Genomic DNA, 26,596 nt, shown 5'->3' on the forward strand with positions numbered 1-26,596 from the left:
CTTCGCTTCTTGCCTGGAGGAATACTACAGCAGTCGTGTTAAGTAGTAAGGAACTCTATAATAGACCATAAAACAATCGAAGTTGAACAATTTAAGGAAGGAAATCGCATAGATTTACCCTAAACCCGCGATGGCAGAGTCGTAAGTAAATCTTTATCACGATTTGAAGTCTTAGAGAGCGACGCAAGGAACTAATCGCGGTTTTATGATCTTTTCAGGGTGAAGGTGGCCGTTCGCGTTCGGCCTTTCAACTCGAGGTAAGTGAATCGTCTAGCCTCAGTTTCGTTTCTCTGTTTCAAATACTGATCTTCGGTTATTTTCTGCAGAGAGAAAGATCGAGGGGCAAAAGTTGTACTCGACATGATAGGAGCACTGACACAAATTACAGATCCTGACAATCCAGGTAGGGGTTTCCATCTTCGTGCTCTTGGAATGTTTACTTTTACTACCGTAGTGCAAACTTTTCGCAATGGATTTTCCAAAGGGGGTTTAAGTTCTTGAACCAACTGATTTATTTCTTGCTATTTTTTTTACCTATTCACACAGGAAACCCGCCAAAGGAGGTGAGAAACTGAATTTCGCTTTAATGTTGTTGTTCGCGCTGTCATTAGCTAACTACCGGTGCTATGGCCAAAGCGCTGATAAGTTAGGCTTGCCTTGCGCAATTCTTGTTCTGACGAAACTTTTTCCTTTTATTTTCATGATAAATCTTCTTACAGTTCACGTTTGACTTCTCGTACTGGTGAGTGTACCTTTTGCTTGTTGTCATGGCGTTTACCCTTTGGAGTACTCTGTTAGGTTTTAATACACAAGCTAGCTTATATTGCTTCATCTACTGAAGTTTTTAGATGTATGCGTAATCCAAACAAACTCCTATATTCGATTAAAAGGACTAGCTGATCATTTGAAAAAAGATAAGAGCCATTTTCGCTCATTTCAGGTCTCACGATGGTTTTCACGAGGACGAAAACGGCTATCTTGTCGCAGATAATGAGAAGTACGCGACACAGCGAAAAGTTTTCGATGACTTAGGACAGGGTGTCTTAAATAACGCTTTTGCAGGTAAGCTAACCGTATCTTTTCTTTTCTCATGTTTATTATTTAAAGGAAATTTTCATGTTTGGACCACACTGTCCACTGGGAATTAATAATGAATTTTGACCTGATAAAACTTTTTAATGGCAGGGTGCTGCATGCCGTCTCGAATCAATTAAAAACTTGCATGAGTGAAATTAATTCAAAAGCTTCCGTTTCCACGTAAACATTACTTTCAGTTGATCCCCTTCCAATATTGCCCTTCATTGATGTATAAATTTCAAATGCATTGTTTCGCTGGAAGGCGGCAAAGAGGGTTTAGTTCCATGCTTTCATCTAAGTGTCTGTTCATTTAGTCGGAGAAGTTTTCAGAATAAACTCTTGTTCGTTATAAATAAATTAGCCTTAACATAACATCTTCACCTACTGAACAAGATATTTAATTCAAATTCGGAATAATTGTTGCTAAATGGTTAGAATTTAGCGACTGATGCTTTATCTTTTATCATGGTGTGTCAATTCTAAACGAACTTAGTGATTTTAATCAATTATATAATTTGATTTTACATGCCATTAAAAGTTAATTAAAGGCAAATAACAATCATCAGACAGTCTGGTTGTCTAGAATCTGAAGTGTCTGGTTATATTTTGATCATCCCAGTAAATTGGGTTGCTAAAAGTTTTTTATGAAATCCAATCTTAGACTGTCATTTTTTCCTGAATCAAGGTAATCAAAAATTTAAATTTGATTAATTTAACATGCCTCTTGTTCACTGACAGGTTTCAACTGCTCACTGTTTGCCTATGGACAGACAGGTGCTGGAAAGTCATATTCCATGGTGGGATATGGAAACAATAAGTAAGTATTCAGGCTCAGTTTTATTCCAAACAGTGCATAATGCACCCACCAATTCCAGTTTCATATACACAACTAATGTTCCGGTAACATTGATTTCTGGTGTGAAGAATAATTTCTCACCAATACCACAAACAACTGAAGTGTTTGTGTCCAAGCTTAACTTTTTTGTCTAAAAATTTGGGTTTAAAATAAAGCTTGTTACCAGTCCTTTAATGCCTCAATCACTTAGGTCATAACAACCTAATCAACATCCATACAATTAGCAGATACATTCCATGCTGTGCATCATAGCAATTAAATTATAGATGATCTCTAAATGTGACTAGAAAGAGAAAGTGGCACATCAAGAGCAGCTTTTCAGAATTCCTGTTTTCTTAAGAGAATAACAAAGCTTATTTCTTTCTTTCATAAGCATTTTTCAAGCAACCCAGAATTATGGTTTTGAAGGGGTATAATTTGATTACAGGACTTGAGACAACTGGTGATGATATTGTAAGAGTAACTGAGTCAATTTTGTTTGCTCACTTTACAGAGGTATTGTTCCCATTACATGTGATGAGTTGTTTCAAGCAATGGCTAAGGGAGCTGAAGGAGTTGTAAGTTCAAGTTCTAGAGTACTTGATTAAGGTCTTTAATTGATGCTTAAAAACTTTTCTCAAGGAAGTAAAAATGTAGTAACTTGTTATTGGTGGCCCAGAGATGACATTCTAAAATGCCATGAATTTTGAATTATGAGAGCTACTAAGCATTCATGGAACAAAGAGTTTATTGTCTCTCTTTGTTGTTGTTCTCTTTGCATAGAAATACCAAGTTTCATTTAGCATGTTAGAGATTTACAATGAACAAGTGCGAGATCTTCTGGTCAAGAACAATCCCAAGGGTGGTTTGCAGGTTAGTTGGGACCTAAAATCACTAGTTAAGTACTCTTGAATTAGCAATTTTCATCAGTGTTGAAAATGTGGACCCGGTTGTTCAAAGCTGGGTTAAAATAATCCAGGGTTAGTGTGAAATTGGAGTTCAGATCTGAAAGCTGATTTTACATAACCCCTGGCTTAACTCTTTACACCCAAAGATCAGTATGCATATTCTCTATACTGTTCTCCACACATCTCCTAGGGAGTTGTTAACAAGAGTTTGGTTAACAATCAAAATATTCTTTCTAGAGTAATAATTTCCTTTAATTTTGTGACCTTAAAGTGTGATTCAGGGGTGATATTTAGAGAAGAAACTGGATACTAGTCACTCTTAGGGATCAGGGGGTTAAGGAAGATTACTTAATGTGATGCGAACATACTGCAGTACTCAACAACACTTACAAGTGCTGCAACAAATTATTGATCTTTTCTGTTGTGTGCAAATCATGGAGCACATAAACTTTTTTGATGACCTTAAACCTAAGCTTTTTACCAACTGATTTTGTTTCTCAAAGGTTCGTCAAAACCCTAAAGAAGGAAACTTCTTTGTTCAAAATCTTAAGAGAGTGGCTGTTGTGGATTATGCAGATATTGAACGCAGAATTGAAGAAGGTAAATTTGAAATACAAAATATAGTTTAAAAAAGTCAGAAAAATAGTTAGTAAGCTCTTTTACTGGATGCTACATCATTTGTTCTTCTAAGGGGGTTCAAGTTAATCTGTCATCATTTTAAGATAAGAAAAGTCCCTTTAAGTGATGAGTATGTCTATTCTGTTCACTTGCTTGCAGGATAATGCATTGAAATGATAAGGGTTAGTTAAATTTTTATCACCTCATGGAGTCAGAATGTAATCTGAAGCATATAGCATAAGGCAATAATAGATTATGCTGTCTTGTTTTGCCAAACAGATTTCTTGTGTGTGGTGGGATTAGATTGAAAAGATTGTTGACACATGTAATGTTGTTGTAATGGCTTTTTAAATAAAAATAATGCGCAAGCCCTGAAATATTTGTATTGGATGGGAATTTTTTACTCAGAAAATATTGTACAGGAAAAATGGCTTCAGTTGTGGTTATATTCCCCTCTAATATTTGTCCACCATTATTCCAACATTTGCCTTGTGTCTTGTGGAACTTGTAAAGGAGATTCTTTCAAGTGTAACCATTTGTTTATTAACTAGAGCCTGGTTTTCAATCACAAGCGCAAGTACAAACACAAGCACTACAACTTGTATTAATTTTATTGAAAGGGCCTCAACACAAGCATAAACACAAGCGCAAGTGTGAGCACAAGGATCAAAATTTTTCCCTTTTCTTGTGCTTGTGCTTGTTGAGATTCATTTTGGCATAATTACCTTATGCAGGCATTTGTTCTTGCACTTGTGCTTGCGTCTCTGGTGAAAACCAGGCTTAAGGGATTGACAAGTTGTTTCCTTTGAATTTCAGGTACTGCTAATCGCACAGTAGCAGCTACACAGATGAATGCCACAAGTTCCCGTGCTCACACAGTGGTAACCATCATATTTGATCAGATCAGCAAGAATGAGTCAGGACAGGAAACAAAGAAGAGTAGTAACATAAACTTGGTTGATTTGGCAGGTTGGTGTAGTTTTTTTGTGACTTAGATCTTACAGGCATATACAGTGGTCCATTTTAGTAATAAGGGATCAGAGGTATAGCTAGTCAGGGTTCTCAACGATCAAGTCAGTTAGTAGACCGCTAGCTGTGGGAAGTAGACAGCTGATTATTCAAGAGCTCCTTCCTGAGGTGTAGGGGCATGCTCACTCCCATGATTTTATTTTTTAAAAGTACAAATTATATGCTCTGAAATGTAGTTTTTTTGTATTCCTTTGGAGGGATATGCAAAGCAATAAGGCCATTGGTAGGCTATGTTTAACCTTTGGTGGAGAGATGAAGTGCATGTGATACTTATCTTAATGGAGAACACAACAAAACTTTTGACTCTGAAGGAGGTCAAATCTGCATCATTCAATCCATAGTCCAACACACAAACTATATGGCAACCACATCCTCCATGGATTTCTAAAAGCTATCATGATCAGTAATATATTAAGACCACATTCCATAGACCTGAGCTTTGAGCCCTAATTGAACCTGGGGCATTGCCTACTTTGCTTCATAAGCTGGGTCAATTTGAACAAATATTTTCCCTCGTAGGCAACTTCTTGGCAGTTGTGTTCTTGATATCCTAACCTACCCATCACCAACATGATTTTTCTTTTTGTTTCAGTTAAGGAATAACCCTTGCCTAGAAGAGTAACCTTGTAACATCAAGTTAGACTGTAGTCTTAAAATGTACCAAATGAGCTTCACTGTTCATCAGTTTATGACCATTTTGCTTTCCATGCATTAACCAGGTAGTGAAAGAGCTGATAGCACTGGTGCTACTGGTGACAGACTCAAAGAAGGAGCCAACATCAACAAATCCCTTTCAGCCCTGGGTAATGTGATCTCAGCCTTGGCTGACTTGTCCATGGGTAAAAAGAAAGTGTTGGTGCCATATCGAGACTCTGTTCTGACCAAACTGCTTCAGAATGCTTTGGGTGGCAACAGTAAAACCATCATGATTGCTGCTTTGTCTCCAGCTGATATCAACTATGATGAAACACTGAGTACTTTGAGGTATGTTCTCCAAACTTTATATTAAGAATTTTATGGTATAGTTGGAAAAGTTGAATACAAACAGATGAACAAACTAACCAAAGACTGAATAGAAGAAACATGGATGAACAGACCAATATCTAAAAGTTCAGATGACAGAAGAGAGTTGATGGGCAAAATCCAGACTTGGAAAAACCAAAGAATTATTACATCTATCATTACATTTCTTTTCAAACAATATGATTAAACACAAGTATGTCTAAATAGCTATCTTTCAATAACAACCTCAAATACATTTTATCTTACAGATATGCAGATCGTGCCAAAAAGATCAAGAACAAAGCAGTGGTTAATGAAAATCCAATGGACAAGCTCATCCGGGAATTGCGGGAAGAAAATGAAAAGCTTAAGAAGATGTTTGAAGGTGGAGGACTGCCTGATCTTGGTGCTGGAGCTGCAGTGATGAGTATGTGATGTGATCTCTTAAAGAAAATGGCAATATTGTAACATTTTATTTTACTTATTGCACATTTTTCATGCATGACGTTTAGTAGAGAATGATCCAAAACAGAAAAGTCCTTGATAGAATGATCATTACATCAAATTCTTTTGGAAACAATCCCTCAGTCTTTTCATCAGGTCATTGGGAATGCCTAATTTGTCCTGAAAAGATCAGTTGAGGTCATCGTGGATTTTAATGGTTTGAAGGAGGTCAAAACTTGTAAATTTGAAGTATGTGACCCTTCTAAGTTCTAGTATCACCCTTACATCACATGTGAAGGTCACAAGATTAAGCAAAAGGATCACCAATTGAAGAAGCTCTTGATTTTCTGTAATAAATTCTCCTTATCAGCAACTTAAGAAATGTATGGAGAACAGTATGGGGAATATACATACAGGTGTTAAGAGTAAAGGGTTAATAATGATAAACATTCATCATTGGTGTTCTTCAGCTGAAGCTGAGAAAGAGGAAATGCGGCGGAAGATGAAAGAAGAACTCCTTGCACAGATGGAATTTAACCAACAGAACATGATGAGCTGGGATGAAAAGGTAAAATCTGGTTTACATGTGAACATGTGTTCTCCATGCTTGCCTTAGCCTTTTTAATCCCATAAGTGACCAGGACAGAATTTCTCCTTATAATATCAATACAATATCAAGCAGACAAGTGATGAGAATAAAGAAAAATATCAATGAGGGGATTATAAGTTGATCCAATAGCAAATTCTCCTTACCTACATCACAAGAAGTGTATGGTAGACAGTAAGGAGAATAACTAGGGAGATCTTGGGAGTTAAAGGGTTAATTCTTGAATTCCTCAAGTCCATTTAGCCTAGCTGTTAATTTTCAAGATTGAGGTGTCAATCTTCCCATCTTCTGCCACCTTCCTCTCTCTCTTTCCTGTTCTCTCTTGCTTCCCCTCCTTATTCATCTCTTGAACCTGTCACAAGTCGCACAAGGTCTCCATACTCTTGAATGGTGCAGATTTTTAAAACACCCACACTTTTTGATGACTTTGGGACTCAGATAGGTGTCCAGTGGGCCAAATTCCACAGTTTTAACCACTCAAACTTGTTTGCATTTGTGTCTTAACAGGTCCAGATGTCTCAAAGTGATTCATCAGCAGGAGAACAAAGTGAAAAACAGAAGAAGACAAAGAGTGTGCCACATTTGATTAACTTAAATGAGGACCCCATGTTGTCTAGAGTCATCTTTCATTTTCTGGAACAGGGTAAGTGTTGTGTGCATTCCACAGTCAAACCTTTACCTGTTTTAAGCAATCTGTTGTCAGAGTCCCCAATTTTTTCCCCTAAATACTGTTATTTTCACCTCTATTAAGTAGTCACCTCTATTAAGTGGTTGTGGTCACCCTTGACTGAGTCCCAATGGTCTGTTTGTATTATCTTCCTCCTGTATTGAATGGTCACCTTAAGTGGAACCCCTCAGTGACTGTGGCTTTCAGCACATTGACCAAGCTTTAAAACCTAGACCTTGTTGGTCCTTTTCTTCTGAGCCATTTACCTTAAACACCTTCATATTTAAATATTTAAAGCTATGTAACTTATATTTTGTTGGCAAGACTGGAGACTTCTGGTTCAAACCCCACCCCAGCCGGACAAAATTCTAATTCCTCACACCTCTCTTCTCTCTCTTTTTCTCTCTCTCCCCCCCCCCCCCCCCCCCCGACATGGAGGAACATCCAGGGGTTGCTGGAAGGGGGATTGAAGCTTTGAAACTGACAGGTGTATTATCAGGTAGAAGTTGTTATCTTGATCTAACACCAAATTCTGTTAACTAATTTACAAAAAAAATGTGTTGCAGCTAGAGTGGAGAATTAACAACCAGATCTTGGCAGTTAACAGATTAAAGTGAAAAATGTAATTCATTTTTGTTTTTATTTTTTTATTTTTTTTTTGTAGCGGAAACTAGGATAGGAAGGAAAGATGCTGATCCTGTACCAAATGTCCCTCTTTCTGGCCTGAGGTAATTTTTTAGATGCTTAGCCTTTTACACACACACATCAGTATTCATAATTATTCTCCATACTGTTCCCTGTACATTTACAAGGGTACTGACAAGAGTTTCTTTAGTTGGTGATCATTTTCTTTATTCTCATGACCTTAATTTGTGATTAAGGGGTGATAATGTAAGGGGAAATTGTATGCTTGTCACTCTAACGGGTCAAAGAGTTGAGTCCACAATATAGCCTGCAAGCAAGCCCTCATTGTAAGTGCTGCAGGACACATGATTTTTGCCCACAAGACGATTTAAGACAAGTTAGGGAGAGGTTTTCCAGGCTCTGGCACCCTCATTATCAGTGCCAGAGCCTCTGCAGACCTCTGACCGTCTGGTATTACCTAAGGCCTTATTCTCCCCTGCAGGCAAAGAAACACTCATGTTCAAAAGCTTTACATTGTTAAATTGAAACTTAGAAATTTTTATGTATATCTTTAAACTAGTTTTGTAGGGGGTGTTGAATTCTCTAAAAAGTGTAGAAATATGAAAGCTGGCTTTCAGATTGATAAATAGTTGTGATCACAGATGAAATCTAAACGGTGTGAAAAAAGCATGGGAATTCTTTTTCCTTATTCAATCAGTGCATTATTGCTGAATGCATTGAAATGATTACAAAGTTACAAGGGCAAACAGAACTTCAATTGATGATTGGCTTTGTCTTTTGAGTCACAGTTTTCATTGTGTGAGGCCCCTTTTGCCCCTTCGTTGATCCTTTGACCCCTAAGAGTGATTAGCATTTAAATTCTCCTCACAATATCACCCCTGAATCAAACATTAAGGTTATGAGAATAGAGGAGGTGATCACTCACTAAAGCAGCTCTTCATTGTAAAACAAATTCTCTTTGTCAGCAGCTTAGGTAATGTAAAGTGAATAGTATGGATAATATGGATACTGATGTTAGGGGGCAAAGGGTTTAGAAATTAAGATTTTAGAGCTGCACTCCTGCTATCACAATTTAACAACTGCATTGCAAAATGGAGGTTGGGTGCCTGAAACATTCAGGAGCTTCCACTATTGGCAGCCAGATCCTAGATGGAGACTTCTCCTATGGCTAGGAAATCATGGCACTCAGCCATGGGGCCCCATACAGGAAAGGGACACAGGTACCCGTCACACTGAATAAACAGTGGAAAGAGGGAGGGAAAGGGTGGAGAAAACTGTCTGGAAAATTAGCTGCCACTCCTCACAGTGCTGCAAGTTCACACTCAAAGCGCACACCAGAACGCCTCAAACAATGAGCACATGGAATTTTGACGCATACGCATAAACAAAAAAGAAGGCTGACTATCAGAGAACGCTGATGCTCGTTGTTGTTAACTCCATTAAATTGCATTTAACTGCATTTAAAAGGGAGCTCTCTATTGAAACCCTGGTGATTTATTAGAATTTCTGTTGTTATTTTACAGTATTTTGAAACAACATGCCTTGGTAAAGTCTGTGAATGGGGAAATCACCATTGAGCCTGCATCACCAGGGGCAAAGACAAAAGTAAATGGAATGCCACTCACTGGAGAGCGTGTTCTCAAACATCATGACAGAATCTTGTTTGGTAAGTTTTTCTTTTCCCATTTTTATAAATACAATTTCCCACATCATTAGCTATACTATTCACGAAATGTAATCACCTGCAGTATGTCAACGGAAAGATTACTTAAGTATTTAATGTATGTGCATGATTTTTCTTGCTTTTATGTGTACTTTCTATACTTACACACAATTGTTAGTTACTTCTATACACGCATTTTGAATGGTTCTTACTTATGATTTATAGAAGGACAGATGCATAGATGACTTAACCATTAACAACATTTTGCTTTTTTATTATACTATTGCAAATAAATTCCATGTTGCTGTGGGTCTGTACAGTAAAAGATCACATCAGATCTCAAAATGTGATAAGAACATCGGTGACACACTCGGCTGCACCTTAAGTGCCTGGTTTTTGTTCTTATCACATTATGACATCATCTGGGATCTATTACTGAACAGACGTATGGCAGCATGAAATCTATTTGTTAAACCGATACAATGCTAAAAATATCTAAACATAAGTTACAGTATGGCTGTCTACAAGATTCACTACAACTTTCAACACTGACATTGCTCAATCAGCAGTTAACATGAGTAACCTGCTTGGTAGATAAATTATCTGTTTACTTTGCAGGTTCAAACCATATGTATTTCCTGGTAAACCCAACCAACCCTGAGAAAAGTGAGGGAACTCCAGACAACGTGGACTGGGAGTTTGCTCAGAAAGAGATTGCTCAGGCTAAGGGTTTTGCCACTGGGTTTGGAAGTGGACTTTCCAAAGGTAATTTTTTAAAATGTTGAGTCCAATTTAAACTGTGTAAGTGATAGTAAATTAAGTAAAGACAAATTACGTTGTTAGTGTGATAAGGTGGTTAGAATGCCACAGTGTGGTTCTTTATCTGCTGCTTCGCGGTTGAATTGGAATCAAACATTGACCCTTTCACCGCTCAGTAAGTGACTAGCGTCTAATCTCTTCTTATAATATCACCCCTGAATCGCACATTAAAATCACTAGAATCAAGAAAATGAGCACCAACCAAAGGAGCTCCTGATTGTGAAACAAATTCTTCTCAGCACCTTAGGAAATGTTTAGAGAACAGTATGGAGAATATGCATACTGATGCTTGGGCGTAAAGGGTTAAGATCATGACAAGGAAGGAAGGAAAGGAGTGCCAAATCAAGAGGCTTTTAATTGTTAATTAAACACATGACTCAATTTGGGGGCGAACTCGACTTGGTGGGGTCGAACTCGAAAAGTGTGGGGGCGAACACGGTATAAGGTAGGGGCGAACTCGAAGGGGCGAACTCGATAGGGGGCGAAAGCGGCGGATACCATTCTACTTATGAGTTCTATAGCAAATGAATAAGGAACATGAGTACTGATGTTAAGTTGAGTTGTGAGTTAACTGTGGTGATGCAATGATTAGATCAACAGCGAGCTCAGGAACAAGTGCTAGAAGCGCTTCCCTTGGTCAGTGAGGTGAACGCCATGAGTGAAGAACTCAACAAGCACAAGTATGTCTTACTCGGACAAACATCTCCGAGAAAATGTCTTAAGTAAAAAATCCCTCCATTTTGGAAACTCCCCAGTTATTTTTCAAACAAGTTAGGATAAGTTATTGTTGCTATGGTTATTGTGATCAATTCTATGATTGGTGGATTTAGCTGAGTGGACTTAGCATGATTGGCTGCTTCAACTGTCCGATCACGCTGTCACATTACAACTGTACAGTATGATTTGTGTAAATGAAAGTCATTAATACACCGATCACATTTGAGGAAATTGTAATGGTTATGATCAACTATAAAACTGAAGGATTGACTGACTGACTGATTGTTCCATGGGCTCAAAGAGTGGATGAGCGGGTAACCGTTGAAAACAACTCCCTGTAAAAAGCTGTCGGCCTTCTGAGGGCCAACAGTCGGCTGACAGCCGGCAGTCAGGGCAAACAACTCACTGAGATAAGGACTGAACGGACAATTGATTGTTTGATTGATTAATTGATTGATTTATTGATCGATTGATTGATTGATTGATTGGTTGATTGGTTCCCAGGACATTTGAAGTTATCCTAATATCAGGTGCAGCTCAGGGAGGTGATTCAGAAACAAAGTAAGTTCCATCATTGCTAGGCTTGTTTGGCAAAACGCACGTTACCTGGTGCCATGCAATGCGCCTTAACGTGACTAAATGGCACGAAACTCATTCCCTAGCTACTTGAATAAAGGGAAAATTCTACGGAGGAAATGAGGAAGTGAACAGTCATGTGATTGATAATCCAGTGCAGTACACTGGATTCACAGATTTTTCATGGGAAGAAATACGCGGTGATTAATGGAGAGAAGTGGTATGAGGCTGTGGTATGAGGCTGGTTAAAGAAGTGTAATTGGTGAGATTCGTATACAAAGACAAAAATTTGCTCACATTCCTCAATCGGTGCTAATCTTGATAACTCGAGGATGAACCGTTATTTATTTCATAATGGTAATTGAACTGAGTGAAGCGCAATTTGGTCTGAAATCATACGCATGATTTTAAAATTGAACGAGCGCGCAGTGCAAGTTTGATTTTAAATCACAAGTATGATTTTTCACGCTAAAATTGCGCGACGCGAAGTTCAATTACCATTTTATTACATCTGTTTTGAAATTGCAGTATTCAGTCGCTCAAATACAGGTTTTTTTAGTCTGTACAAATATATTATTGATCCAGTATTGAGTTGGTTTGTTAAAAGTCGCAAAAGTTGTCTTTAATTCCCTTGCCATTTGAGTGGTTTCTTTAAAAAAAGCCTTTAGATCCAATTGGTTGTTGTGTTTTAGGAAAGCTGTCACTTTGGCTGGGGAAAAGATGCAATTTAGAGCATAGAAAGATTCGATTTGTAACTAAACCGCGAGAGAGAGAGAGCCACTCAGATCGCAGTGATTTGAAAATGGATGTGATAAAAGTAATGATCTGTCGGTAAAGAATCGGTCGAAAGTCCACCAATGGTCGGCCGACCCCTTGAATGAGAAGCATCAGAACATCGATCGAGTGTTCTTCGGCCATTGGCTCACTATCGGCCGACTACCTTCCGACTATTGACGGACTATTGACCTACTATCGATCGGCTATCGAGTAACTTTCGTCGGACATCCATTCGTGGCTTCCTCCAGTACACCTGATTCGATTAGCCTAGACTTATCAGAAACACCAACGCAGTAATTCGTTTGTCTGCGCTTGAACGCTAGATTTAGCAAGTTAACCCAACAAGTATCTTATTTAAATATTTTTCTAGAGTCATGGTGAGAATGAGGAACTTACTTAATGGTAATGTGTGGCTATGGGATCGTGGAAAGTTCATGAACAGGCGGTTCGTGATGCAGGTAAGAACTAACTATGGCTTAACACGTATGTACGCATATTCTCCATACGGTTTTCTGTACATTCCTCAAGGCGATGAAAAGGAGAATTTGTTTAACAATCGAGCTTTTTTAGTTGGTGATCATTTCCTTTATTCTCATGACCTAAATGTTTGATTCAGAAGTGATATTGTTAAGAGAAATTAGATACTTGTCACTCTTTGGGGTTAATGGGTATATACATAAAGAACGGACAAAGGGAATTTGAGTTCTTGGGAGTTTTCTAACGCCACTCAGTTGTGATTTTGAGAACGAAATCTCTACCTCCTTTACTCTAACAGACATGTCCTTAAATTAGCGATTTAAGCAGTTTAGTAGGATGTTGTGCGACCTGCATATAACTTGGATTTTATTAGCAACGTCGCAACCTTTTCCTAAATCTCTCTTCGACCGTTTTCCTTGTGTAAGGGCATTTCTGTTGTACTCTATTGAAATATGACTTAAATGATCGTTTCCCCTTGTTTATTCAGGAACACTATCAACGATCTATTGATGGAGAAGATATGAGTAAAATCCCGAAAGAGGAAGATCCTTTCTGGGAACCTCCTGAAGATGTGCGGATTGGAACGGCAAGCGTGTTCCTACAGAGTCTCAGCTATGAGTTGGACTTCGACGATAAGCTCTCTATCACAGATTACAAGGTTTGTACGTTAATAGTGATGTTGAACAATTGTTACAAGCGTTAGACAAGGAAAACCATCAGTCCCTTAGGAGATTTCGAACCTCAGGAAACACAGCAGTCAACGGTGTGGTATACACTAAGCGCATGTATTTACATGTACCACCAAACTTTTTTGTTTTTTTTTTGTTGTTGTGCCAAAGTCATTGAATCGTAGCACGTGTTTTCCATTATTGAATACACATTTTGTCTTTCTTTCCCCTTTCTGTCTGCAGGGCGAAGAAGTGGCGACCACTGTCATCAACGTGTCTCCTTGTGATCCTAATGGCAAACCTTTAAAGGAAGACGTTTTTGTTGAAGATCCCTCTGAGCTTCTTGGAAAACCATATCACTTCAAGGTATGAGGCAGCGGTGGGAATTTTTTTACCTTCAACCAGAGTAGCTCGGGCTTATTACACACAGTCTTTCATCGTGTTTTAGCGCTGATCTTGTGGCCTTAGATTTCAATAAAATTTCACAATGGTGGATTATTTAATTTGCTCACAGGAGTCACTAGCGTCCGAATTCTCTTGACAATTTCGATACACCTCCAAGCAGCCATGCAACATAAAGTGAGAAAATTGGCCATTTGAGGGATATTTGTCCCTTTATAACGCCAAATTCTCGGTACCAACCAATACAAAAAGTGTACGGTCATCTTTTAAAATATATAACTTCAACTTTTGAAGGAAGAGGAGTTTAAAAATTTAGAGGAACTGAACAGGAACAAAAAAGGAAAAAGAGGAGAATGAAAACTTGAATCAAAAAAAATTTTTATAAAAGTTCTTCACCTCAGTTTGTCTCCTAAGGAATTGCCTTGAAGGTATTTATTGCCACCATTGCTTTGACTTTCAATTTATTAAAAATGTACTCGCTCTGCAATTTTTTTGTTGGTTTCGTTCTTACATTTTGATATTGGTTATGTTTTTATGTCTGGACAACGTGACAGAACTGATTCTTATGGTAACTTTGGGCGATCCTTTTTTCTCGCCAAGCAATAATCGCGTTTGTTGTTATGCAGGTCTCCATTCGTAATGTTAGCGTCCACGACAGCAGATTTAACAAGGGGCTTTACCTCAGGTACAAACCGTTTAAAGAAACAGAATATACCGTGACTAAAACAGTTAGAGACACGCTATCACCCGAGTTTGATGAAAAGGATTCGAAAGTGTTCAGTTTTGACTCGGTGAAACAAGACCTGTTGGACTGGTTTGACACAGGCTGCATCACCTTTGAACTCTTTGGTCGCCAGGAGGACAGTGATCCTGATTCCACTCGAACGAGAATGACAACAAAGGTAATTAAAGTTTGGGACTTTTGTGACCAATTTTAAAATTATCTCGGCTTCCGTGGTATGAAGCGACCGGCAGTTTTTCTGCTCCACCTGAATGGTTTTTAAGGCCATCGGAAGTTACCCCTTAGTATTTTCGTCAAGTCTTCTCTGACTAGCTCGCAAGCAGGCCTCACTCTTCAGTGCTACAGGGCGCGAGTTTCGCCGTCCGCGGGAAAATTTGAGACGAGTCAGGGAGAGGTTTGGCGGGGATCTGGCGCTCATTGTCAGTTCCAGACCCCTTGTAGACCTCTCGTCGGTTCGCGTTGCTCAAAGCCTCCTACTTTCTTGCGGACGAAGAAACGCTTGGACCGAAGTGCAAATATTGATGACCTGCTCGCAAGGTACTTCTTGACCCTTTAACTCCCAAGATTTAATTATTAATTCTCTTTACTGTCTGCCATACAACTCACGGAATGTTAGTTTGGAGAATTTGGAATTGGGTCAACCAATAATCCCCTAATTGATATTTTTCTTTATTCTCATTACTTGTCAACTTGATATCGTACTGATAGTGTAAGGAGAAATTCGGTCCAGGTCACTAGTGGGACTTAAAGGGTCAACAGTTCGCCGGGATTCCTGGTTAGAGAGACAATTTGAGAGTGAAGCATGCAAACATTCATAAGATGGACAAAAAAGTTTCAAGAAGTTACAAGAGGGATATTTTTTTTTATTTTTTGATAGGAATTGCGCCAGATGGAAATGCAAATGGCGAGGCCAGGTATGGGAGGTCGTTCCACCACCATGATTGGAAATGACATCGCTCCCGCTCAGCTGAAAGCAGAGCATATTCTGCTCAAGAGGAAAAACCAACTACTGCTCAAGAAGGAAAAGCGCATTCAGGTAAATGAAGTGTGGTAATACCCGTACGTGTGCGACGATTCAGCTTGGAGAATACTAAGGGAAGATTATTATTTGTCACCTGCGGAGGGGGAAGGGGGGAGGGGGGTGAAAATTTTTGATGAATTTGGTCGTGTCACAACAAACTTTTTCCTGATCCCTCTAAGGCTCTTTAGTACTCTAATAATTGATCCCCTCTCCGTTCTGCCTGAAATCCATTTGATCCCCAAAAATCCTACGCCCCCTCCCCCCCTCCCTCTTTACGGGCGAAAAACTAACGGCTGGTTCCTAAGCTACAACGTAATGCAACATGAAAAAAAAAGCCTTTCAAAACGAAAATTACCAGCGGCAAGCGTGAAAGTGTATTTTACTTACGCCGAGCACGTGTTAAACTCGTTTTGAGCCTGTTTTCGATGCGTACTGAACATATGTGTGACCGCCGTTGGGCGCATGTGGAGCCCTGTATCAACGTGTATCGAACGGTTGCTGAGCTCGTGTCAAACCCGCGTTCGGTGCGCAAGACAGATAAATGATTTTCAGTGTACAGTTCAATAAATTACTCACTTGCTTAATTAATGACAGGATCTGTGCACCGAATGGGCCAATAAACCGAAGGAAGAACAGACATTTGAAGGTTTTCATCGCGCGGTGTCCGCGGCAGCTGCTCACCAGTACGGCCGCACTAAGTACAAAGTCAACACGCTGATGGTGGTAAGTGAATTAGATGACGTCTGGAAGTAATACTTCTAACCAACTAGGACGGATCTCAGAAGCTCTCCTATATACTTCGCGGTGTTCTGTCCTCCCACCTTGAAATAAAACTCTTTCATTTTTAAGAATTCTCATTTAGTGTTGATGAAATAAATTCGAAATACCTCTTCTTCGATCAGTCGCATTGAACTGTCAAAGCTATCAATATCGTTTTCTAAAGCTAAATCTCACTGATAGAGTTGAGATGTACCCAAATTGTGTTTTATCCATCATCTGAGTTACGATATCTAAATTCTCGATTTCAAATCTCCAGTCTAGAACTTAAATTTACTTAATTGACCCCCCGCCCATCATCCTTTACTTCATCTTCTCCTTACAACAACGTCCGTACTATTTGGTAGATGTATATGTATTCGCATATTTTGTTTAAATTTCCAGATGCTTAAAAACCAAAACGGTGCTACGGCAAACGGTGGAGTCATCAAACAAGACCCCAAGGTCACTGAAGGAAGTCGCGCCTGCACAATCATGTGATTTCCACCCTCGTTTACTGGCAATCCTGGTAGTACTGATGTAGTGAGATGTAATTAGAATCCTAAAGTTTTTAGCGAAATAACTTGTACAACTGAGCCAGACAAAATTACGGGATACTTGAGAATCTTTTGTTAAACTGTGGCCTTGCTGGACGAGCCCTGAAAGACGAAAATTTGCCGACGCAAAGTAGTGTTCCACAGCTAATTTATTAGCAGTACTTGGCAATGTACTGATTGTTAGGTTCACGAACTGTTGGTAAAAACAACTGACCTTACTCCACCTCCTTCCCCCCCCCCCCTTTCCCCATTGTGATCGATTTAACGCATTTAACGATTCGTTTGCACGTTTTACTGAACCCCATGAATGAAAGGCGGAAAGTTTCTCCTTACATTTGCTTCTCTATTTTAACCAGACAAGTGTTGATAATAGATAGTTAGCAACTTTGGAATATATTGTACAAGGTGCCACAAGACACTCCGGGGAAAAATATTGTTTAACGATGTGATAGGAGAATTTGAAGGTAGATCATTTGTGAGACTGTGAAGGTTATGCGATGTCGTTCTTGGGTAGCGTAAAAACCATTAGTGTTGATTAGCAAAAAAAAATATTTAATACATTGATCAACTAAACACTAAGGTATTTGAAAGTGGAGAAAATATATTTTTATAAAATTTGGTTGATCCAAGAAAGGGAAGCAAGTTTTCTTTTATCGCCAGGGCTTCTTTCTTCATTTTTTGTCTTGTGAATTATTGATTCGATGTCAACAAGATCCGTTAGATTCGTAGTTGGTAATATTTATTGCACCTTTTGTACAGATGTGATGTTTTTTTTGTAGTCTTAATCTTTTTTAATAAAATGAACACCTGTCAATTATTGTTGACAGAGTGGAGAGGAAAATTTGCCTTACAGTTGTTTCAGGGGGGCTTGTTGGAATGAGGATGCATACTCATTAGGGGCGCTTATTATCATGAACAAAAACCGATTCAAGAAGGGTACTTATAAGAAGGAGAGTGCTAATCGAAACATTACTAGGGAGGCCATGAAGAACGCAAGTCGACGAGAAGTCTGCTTAGGGGTCTGGTACTGATGGTGAGCGCCAGACCCCTGGCAAACTTCGTCTTAAATCCCCCCGGGGAAGGACAAACACTTGTCTTGTAGTACGAAGAATAATAGGGCCTGCCTGCAGACTATGAAAACTACCTACTCATGGCGTATCAAAAAGAGGGTCTATGGAGGCTATATTATCGTGCTTAGGTTAAATGGGTCAGCGATGTCATGTTACACACACCGGAAAACCACCATCGTGAAAGCCAAGCTTCTGGCATATTGTTTGCTAAGGCATCACTTGTATAATACGCGGACTCCATTCTGTAATGTGATTGATATCTGGAGCGGATCTTGCTCTTCCTGTCCTGTGATAGCTGTAATGCAAAGAATAAGATTTTAAGAGATCTTCTAGGGTCTTTTTGAGGCCGAGGATGTTTTCTGATTGATCGTTCGGTGTGGAGTTACAAAAGAGAAGATTGTCTCGCAGTAAAAATAGAGTTATTTTATAGAACAACGGCTTTTAGCTTTGATTGTCGAAAGTAGTTCGTGTTTGTTAGGTGTCTGTTCACTTTTGTGATTGGTTTAAAAAATCTCGTGCGACTTCCTGAATTAGATTCAAACTCAACTAATCGCGATATTATTCACTCGCCATCTTTGGTGCTGGAGACAGCTGGCGTTTACTTTGAGCTCTCATTGGTCCCTTGTGATATTTTCCGCTGTTCTGATTAGCAGTTGTAATTTCGTCAGTTCCCTTTTACGAACTTTCATCGAGAAATCCCGAAAAAAAAGGCACTCTTTTTTTCGTTTTGAGGCGGGAGGGCCACTGTCCACCGCAACGTGTCGAATTGGACTAAATCAATACTCACCCTGGGACGTCTTCAACATCTTCAGGGATTTCCAGTTTAGATGCCTTTTTGTCCTTAAATTTGCCAGTAACGTTTCTGCAGATCTTGACAAAGGACGCCTAGAAATCGGAAGAGGAATCGAGAAATTCATTTCAGTTTCTGTTCTTAATTAGAAAGTTATAAATATAACGATGCCGGATTAATTGGAATAGTGATAAAGTTCGCGTTAATTGGTTCTACTGGTAATAAGGGTTACTGTCTTGCGAAGAAAAACAACACAAAGATCCAGGCCGGGGCTTGAAACCGGACTATTCGATGAATTAACCACCACGCAAAATTTGTTCGTGAAGAACAAAATTTAGCCTTTCCGATTCCTCCCTTCAATTCATAGCCGCCTCTTCGAGTTGCATTAAGTTTAAGTTTAGTATGAGGATAAACAGGGATTGCTGAGGTGTTACTTTACCTAGCTATGTGGACGGTCGAGCAAACTCGTGCAATTTCTTAACCAATCAGACTCAAAATTGAGCCATGCACCTGCGACTTGGTCACTTTTGATTTCCCGCGCTTGAAGCAGTTTGCTCATCGGCCGCTAAAAGCTTTTTCCCCTTCATCTGATTGGCTGTTGTGATTAGTTTGGTTTTGGTCTAACGAAACTCATGTAAACTAAAAGCCCTCGAGCTGTTTAAGGGAGCTCAACACTTTGCAAAGAGTTAAGGCGGGAAATCTTGTGTGCTTCCCCGTATACTCTCTAAACACACACGTTACCGATCTTGCCGCTTTCTTTCGTGGTGTTGGGGGAGATAATCTTCCCTGTTCCTCGTCCAGTTTGTCCAGACCTGTTCCAAGTGAATTGCTTAGTACTTTCATCTGTAAGAATATGGAGCCGATATTTTGAAGTCCTTTGTTCAGGGGTTCGCCAGATGATACCAAAACTGCAATGGCAGGAAGAGAAAATCCTGGTTTAGCTGGTCTACAGTTATATTTCGGATTAGTTTTTAGAATTTTTTTGCCACTTCAGAAAATGCTAGACGATCGATCCCTACCACGTCAGACTGAGTCAATATGTCGATTAATCGGACGTCAGTTACTCTATTTATTCCAAGAGAGAACGTGATGGGACTGGAAACAAGCAACTGAAGACTGGTAACAAGCTTAATTAACCTATACCCAATCCATCACCGATATCCTTGACGATAGTAATTTTTCGTTGGTAAGAACCGGCCGACACAAAAATCTCACACGCGTCGTACAAATAATGATAAAGAAAAACGCTCCCGAATCTCCGGTTTTTTCTGATAATTCCAGACGATCGGGAATATCCACGATTTATATTTCCATCACTCAGCAAACCCTGTAACGGTCGGTAACTGACTAGTCACGGTTATACAGAAGAACGCTAATTTGATTTTCGCCCTCTTTTCGCTTAGGTTCTTATATGCAAGTCATAATCTTCACACCAACCTGACGGTGCCAATGTCTTTCCAAGTTTTCCTGAAAGAATGAAATAACATAAATACTTAACTAGTAGCACTAAGGAGTTCATAACATCAAAGCCTGTTTAGAAACAAGCGCATGTTAGCAAGATGCCACTCGTTAAATTACCGCCAGCACTTCTTAAGAGTGCGCACAGCGCAAAATTTCACGTGGTGAAAGACTCAACGCTACCTGATGACGCACTGCGTAAAAGTACGAGCCATGTAAATTTTTAAAGAGGAAAAACTCTTTAGGAAAAACTTTAGTCACGGCCATTGTGTTATTGAAGTGCGCATGTTCTATAAACGGGTTTTCAGACATCTTACTCTGTATCCAGAGCGATGTAGTCTCCTTAACGTAGTGCTTGGGTTTCCGACCACTGTTATCGCGCACGTCAACATCCGCTCCTTTCATGTGGGGAGAAAAAAGAAGACGATAAGGTGTAATTAAGCAACACTGATCTTGGTCTCCAGTTCTGCCATATTTAACTTTTTTTTTCTGGACTCAAAGCGAAACGAAGGAACATAAACTTAAAATTCTTTACTCCCTAAGAGTGACTGGCCTCTATTTTCTCCTTACATTTTACCCTTGAATCAAATGAAAAGGTTATGAGAATAGAAGAAATGATCACCACGTTAAGAAGCTCCTGATTGTCAAACAAACTCTCCTTCTCAGCACCATAGGAAAAGCAAAAATAGCAGTGTGGAAAATATGAGTAAGCATGAGGCAAGAGCAAGTGTTTTCTTACCGCTGTCAAACAGAGAAGCAATGACGTTTTCTCGGCCTTGGATCACGGCGAGATGTAACGCAGTGTATCCCTGAAATAAAATCATTCGAATTACTTTATTTTCGGCGCGTCATATACATTCATAAAAGTTATATCGGCAAAGAAGCTTCTTCTTCGTATGCGAATTAGGCCACAGTTTGCCAAGTAAACTAAGGGTTAATGATAAATAAAGAGTTGATGTTGCTTGTCAGCTTGTTATTAAAGTGTATGGGCTTCTTTGCCAGGAACTTTAACCCTCGGCTAGGTTGCCGCCATTTTAATCAGTTCAGCATCTTCCACCTGCTCCTCCCCCCTAAAAGGCAACGAACCAAAAGGAAAAAAAACAAAAAACAAGACAAAAGAGAATATTTACGAAGAAATATCCACTTACCCCCTTAGCAGTTCCAAGTTCCAAGACGCCAAAGAGGAACATGATCAACCAAAAAGAAAAAAATTTTAATCAAAAGTTTGTTAGAATCGAACAACGGGAGACACCCCTTACCATAATGAAATAAGGCCCTGATAAAATGGAGGTGGACAAACCCAGCCGAAGTGAGCAATATTCAGGTGTAATATATTCTCTTCCAGACGATCTCTCATTTTCTCCAACAGAGAAGTTCAACCACCCCACCCCCACATTTTCTTTTAAGATCTGCCAGTGATAAAGCCATGAGCGTCATGTAATAAAAAATGTGAGGGCAAACTCTCACCTTCTGGCCAATTAAAGAACCGTTGATAGAATGCCACACAAACCATCATGTCCAGCGTTGAAGAATTGTGGGAGACGAAAAGAAAACATAACTCAGCCCGTAAATATCAAATTCATTGATTTATTAAAAAAAGAAACAGATATTTTAAACATAAACAAATTTAATTCCTACCGATTTCATATTTACATCCATTCCTGTATTTATGAGAAGTTCGGCGATATCCTCTCTCCCTTTTTTGGCAGCCCAATGAAGAGCAGTCTGCAAAAAAACAATCCAAATGTGCATGAGTCCGATTGTTTTATTAATTTAGTGTATCATATGTAGTTATCTGCAGCCTCATGTTTAGGGAGCTAAACTTCGAGTCGCGAAGTCCAGCGACACACGTCACTCTCACTATACCTCTCTTGATCCTGGCGTGTTATTGAAAACCTGACGAAAATATTGGGTTCCCTGGATTAGCCTCACACACAGGTGAACTAGTAATCTACCTATACGTTTCATGCCGCAGACACATCAGCAGGATAAACCTCTTGACTTGTTTCCAGACTTAATTACGACCGAAATTTAGACTCGGACGAGCTATAATTTAAGGCATTTGTTTTTTTTTTTTTAATTTTTTAATCGCAAAAGTAAAGATACTTACAAACTGGAATCAACATGCGTGAAGAGCCGTTTGTAAAAGAAGAAAGAATGAGAAACCATCGATTAGTAAACTGAATTTTATTACTTATCGTAAGACAAAACGAATCCAATGGGTAATGCGTTACTTACACCCTTTAGTTGTTTATCCACCATCATAGCAGTGGTCATGAAAGAAAAAAGATGTTGACTGAGAATGAATGAGTGAATATTAAAGAAATTTTTAATTAATTCGTCATTTTACTTCAACATTTTAATTAATACTTCGATGTCAAACTTCTCTTAACTTATTTCCCATTATTATAACATTAGCATTTTAGTACCTTTAGTAAGTTTTAATAATGAAGTCCTTCTGTGACTGATTGATATTAGTCTTAAAACTGTTTACGTTACTTTATTGTAATTAGTTTTAAAATCTTTTTATGTTATTTTATCTTAGTCAGTGTAAACCTCCCTGAAAACCATGTAATGCGACGGGAGCTTCCTCTATCAAGATAATTATTATTATCATTACTATTATTATCATTATTGTTGTTATCATAATAATAATAGCAATAATTATAATAATTAGTATTATTATTACTATTATTATTAAGCTTAAGAGAGTGCAGTGCTCTACCAAAACCCTACCAACTAAGAACCGATATCACAATGGTCATGAGTTCAACTGTCCAGGTTTGACCCAGCAAGGTCTACTTGATGGACAGGTAAAGCTAGTTGGAACATATATATGCGAACCAAGAAAAAAAAAGAAGTGATAGCTTACCATGAAAAAATCCTTTGACAGGAAAATTTGTAGAGAAAAAAAATTAAGTTTCAGTACAACTGGAGTAAATGAAAGAGAATACTTTTTCAATTTCCAGCTACACATTTTCCTGGGTATTCCAAACGGAAGGCATTCAACAATCATTTTTTTCACAGATACTCTTTTCAGAGGAATACCAGGCAGCACGACACAGATTAAATTCTCTTCAAAAGAATCGCAGTCGCTTTTTAAGATGTCCTAGAGCAACTTAGCTTGCACCTCAAGATAGCCCTTCCTCCACCCCCAACCCCCCCACCCCAACCCCAACCCCCCCCCCCCCCCAAGGTAAGACCCTGTACATAGCTTGGTTTTTCTTTAAATCTTCATTGCCATATTGCTACGAGTACGAAACTAAGAAGAAAGTTTTCTTTTCATTGTATCTCGGCGCCAGTTCCAAAAATCATTTAATTAGGCACCTGTGTTGTTACAAGATTTGGATCCTGTTCCAATAATGCAACAATTCCGGGGAGGTTCCCTTCGCTTACTGACTGGTTCCATTTTCTTTCTAAATATGAAACCTGGAAAAAGAAGTGCGATGTGAAAACTGGTTGAAGCAAGGATAAAAGATGAAGAGCCGAATGGTGGAAGAATTCAGAAACTCCGCGGTCGTAGGAATTCGCCGATTCTAACTGTCCAAGTTAAGCTTTTGGTTGATCTGCGCGTGATAAATTGAGCGGCTCCACCTATACATGAACTAAAGGAACATAGAGCCACCAAAAAACTCTCAAAAAGAAAAAAGAAAAAATTGATCAACTGCCCTATAATCTATCTTGTAAGCTATCATACCGTTAATTGTTCACTGTTTCTTCTTTCTTGAAGATCCGCCCGCCCTGTCGAGACTGAAAGAAAAAAAACCACTGATCAAACAAGCGTTCTTAACCTCTGAACTCCTAAGGTTTCAAAGAAAAATTCTCCATTTAATCTTCTCTCCACTTTCTCGCAAATCATTCAAAAGAATTTAAACTTATACGAAGATAGAACCTTCTAAATATAGTGAAATACTCTTCTCAGGATCGCCGGAAGAAAACCTGCGGTATGCGATCGAATGTGGCGATCCACTTTGCAAGAGTCTCAGATCTAAGGATACCAGTGCCTCAGTAATTAAATTAAGTTTGATACATACCGTACGAATTCGTTTGAAAACCTAATGCTTCCAAAACCTGCGAACGACAAATATCGGGAAATGGGTGATAAGAACCCCGCTACTGTGCGGAACTCGAGGTGAGGGAGGAGTTGGTAAGTTTCTAAGGAAACCGCGTAATGCTGCGTCGGTGGGAGAGTTTAACAGGGTAATTTAGTACTCTCAACTGGGTTGATAACGTAAATTGGCCACCCTTAAGAGTTAAAAAGCTGACGTTTCGAGCGTTAGCCTTAAATCAGAGCGACTGGGGGAGGAGGGGAGGAGGGGGTAGGGGTAGTCTCCTACCCTGACCTTCCACAGTTACAAGGTAAGATCTGAGTACGAGATTAGGGGAGAGGTCAAGGGGAATTAAGTAGAGGTGCGTTCTCAACATAGCCCTGTTCTTTTGTTGTCGTTATTGTCGTTATTGTCGTTATTGTCGTTATTGTTTTTTTACCCAAAAGGTACCCTTCTCACATACATCCATAAAGTGTTAACACTTTTAATATCCCAACAGTGAAAGTCTTTCTCTAAATATCTTGTAGTGCGGCTATCAAGAATGCTAAAGAAGCGAGAGAATGCGGGTCTCTAACAAAATCACAATAATAAGCAGTGAGACGAATTTCACGGAAACATTTGTCAAAAATGCTTTTATCTTAATTAGCTCCAGAAGCTCTATTGTTATGAAGCCTAAATTAAATGTACAAGTAATAAAAGTTTACTTAGTTTATATATTCACTTTAATTAATTAATTAACTTGATTGATTGGCATTCAGTGAACAGTCAAAGAGTTGAATAAAGGTAAGAAATGAGCGAGTGAAATCTTCGCCGACTGGAACATCGACGTCCAAATGATTATTTTGCTTAACTGAAGTCCTTTTCTGAAACCTTCACACAATAACTACCTCATGATCAGTGAACACCGTTCAATAATGAAATCCTTGACGCTAAATGTCCATTAAACTTTCTAATGCTGAGAGAATTTCTATAATTACCCTACGGATTCTACTGTAAAAAACGAGCTTTTGTAGTGAAGTTTCTGATACCTACCGCTTTCGATGCCCGAGACATTTGTCAGTAAATGACTACTTGACAGTCAAAGAGTTACTTCGCTTTGTATTGTATTGCTCTCGTCCTCTAGGATTGTCTGGTCTGCTACGACGCGTCTATCGCAGGTTCAGGTCGTCGCCAATGTTTTTAGGGCGATTTACATGCGCGCATGTAATTAAACTGAAGTTGTTGTCGTCTTTTTAAACATTTGTTTACCGATGCTTGTGGCAAACAATAGTCACAATACATTCGATATAGTTCGTTCTGTGTGATAATAAATGCTATACAAAGACGTTTTAACAGGACTTATAATCACTGTAGAAAACCGAAAATAGTTCAATAGATACGCATGTTGTTTCGTTAAAGAAAGTTTTCATTTTCCTGTGGTTATACTGGAATGCAAACATGTTGTCAATGCACAGTTACGGAAACGGAGATAACACGATTGACTCAATTAACTGCAAGAGAATACATTTTTCCTGACATTTTTCGCTTGAATTTTACTATTCGATAACGTGAATTCTCAAGCGTGGAGGGGGGAGAGGAGTAGCTCATTGGGAACAAGCACTATACTCGAAGAAACTGAAATTCAACTTTTGACACCGATTGGTTCATTTACAAGACGCTAAAAATACTTAATTCTCACTTTAATTAGCATGTGAAGGACACGTTGGTCTGGAAGCCAGCTGAAGGTCCGGATTTCAGCTTTGAATGGATAAATCATGTTGTGTTTTGAATAAGACAGAGCTGTCACAGTGTTTTCCTTTAACAAGAGTGTAAATAAGTGGCAACAAACGATTGACACGGTATCTGTGATACAAAGCCTCCCGCCTTTGCAAGTAGAACAGGTTTTGATTTGTTGTGTGTCTTTCAGGCAAGTGGAGGGAAGCGCGAGTTGAGAAAAAAGCGCGGATCACGCGCGACCAGAGCCTGAAAAGCATACTCCTTTGCGCTCATCTCGCGCTTAGCCCTCGCTTGACTGAAAAACGCAAAGGTAAGGTCGGTGCGACAGCATTTCCCGCAAAGGTACCTCAAAATTACTCCAGTTGTTTCACGCTACAGAAAACAGTAAAGGATCTGGTGGAAATTAGTAACTAAGCTCAGGACTTGATCATATCTCACTAGGTATTTTCATCAGCTATAGAGAGATTCATAGCCGCGGTCCTATCATGACGATTGAAGCTAACGTG

General features: G+C 39.1%; 2 protein-coding genes across 2 annotated transcripts; one reads left to right on the plus strand and one right to left on the minus strand.

Moving 5' to 3' along the window:
• Positions 1-17,848, plus strand: LOC131797658 (kinesin-like protein KIF28). The gene is made up of 27 exons (XM_059115312.2): positions 1-141; positions 219-257; positions 327-403; positions 547-563; positions 720-742; positions 941-1,062; positions 1,816-1,894; positions 2,427-2,490; positions 2,696-2,785; positions 3,324-3,420; positions 4,255-4,407; positions 5,187-5,451; positions 5,739-5,896; positions 6,384-6,481; positions 7,028-7,163; positions 7,852-7,915; positions 9,356-9,498; positions 10,114-10,260; positions 10,907-10,994; positions 11,536-11,592; positions 12,755-12,842; positions 13,349-13,519; positions 13,773-13,895; positions 14,558-14,833; positions 15,551-15,709; positions 16,289-16,417; positions 16,856-17,848. The coding sequence occupies exons 1-27, from the start codon at positions 131-133 to the stop codon at positions 16,949-16,951; spliced, it is 2,970 nt and encodes a 989-aa protein (XP_058971295.1). The 5' UTR covers positions 1-130; the 3' UTR covers positions 16,952-17,848.
• On the minus strand, positions 17,842-25,621 carry LOC131797674 (ankyrin repeat domain-containing protein SOWAHC). Its single transcript, XM_066163586.1, has 12 exons — positions 25,407-25,621; positions 24,360-24,396; positions 24,023-24,075; positions 23,653-23,754; positions 23,198-23,209; positions 21,949-22,050; positions 21,065-21,134; positions 20,643-20,723; positions 20,305-20,334; positions 19,609-19,775; positions 18,865-18,962; positions 17,842-18,372 (listed from the first exon to the last, which is right to left on the minus strand). The coding sequence occupies exons 1-12, from the start codon at positions 25,425-25,427 to the stop codon at positions 18,285-18,287; spliced, it is 861 nt and encodes a 286-aa protein (XP_066019683.1). The 5' UTR covers positions 25,428-25,621; the 3' UTR covers positions 17,842-18,284.
• Positions 25,622-26,596: the final 975 nt, after the last annotated feature.

The sequence above is a fragment of the Pocillopora verrucosa genome, chromosome 3 (assembly GCF_036669915.1).
Source record: "Pocillopora verrucosa isolate sample1 chromosome 3, ASM3666991v2, whole genome shotgun sequence".
Classification (NCBI taxonomy): Eukaryota; Metazoa; Cnidaria; class Anthozoa; order Scleractinia; family Pocilloporidae; genus Pocillopora; species Pocillopora verrucosa.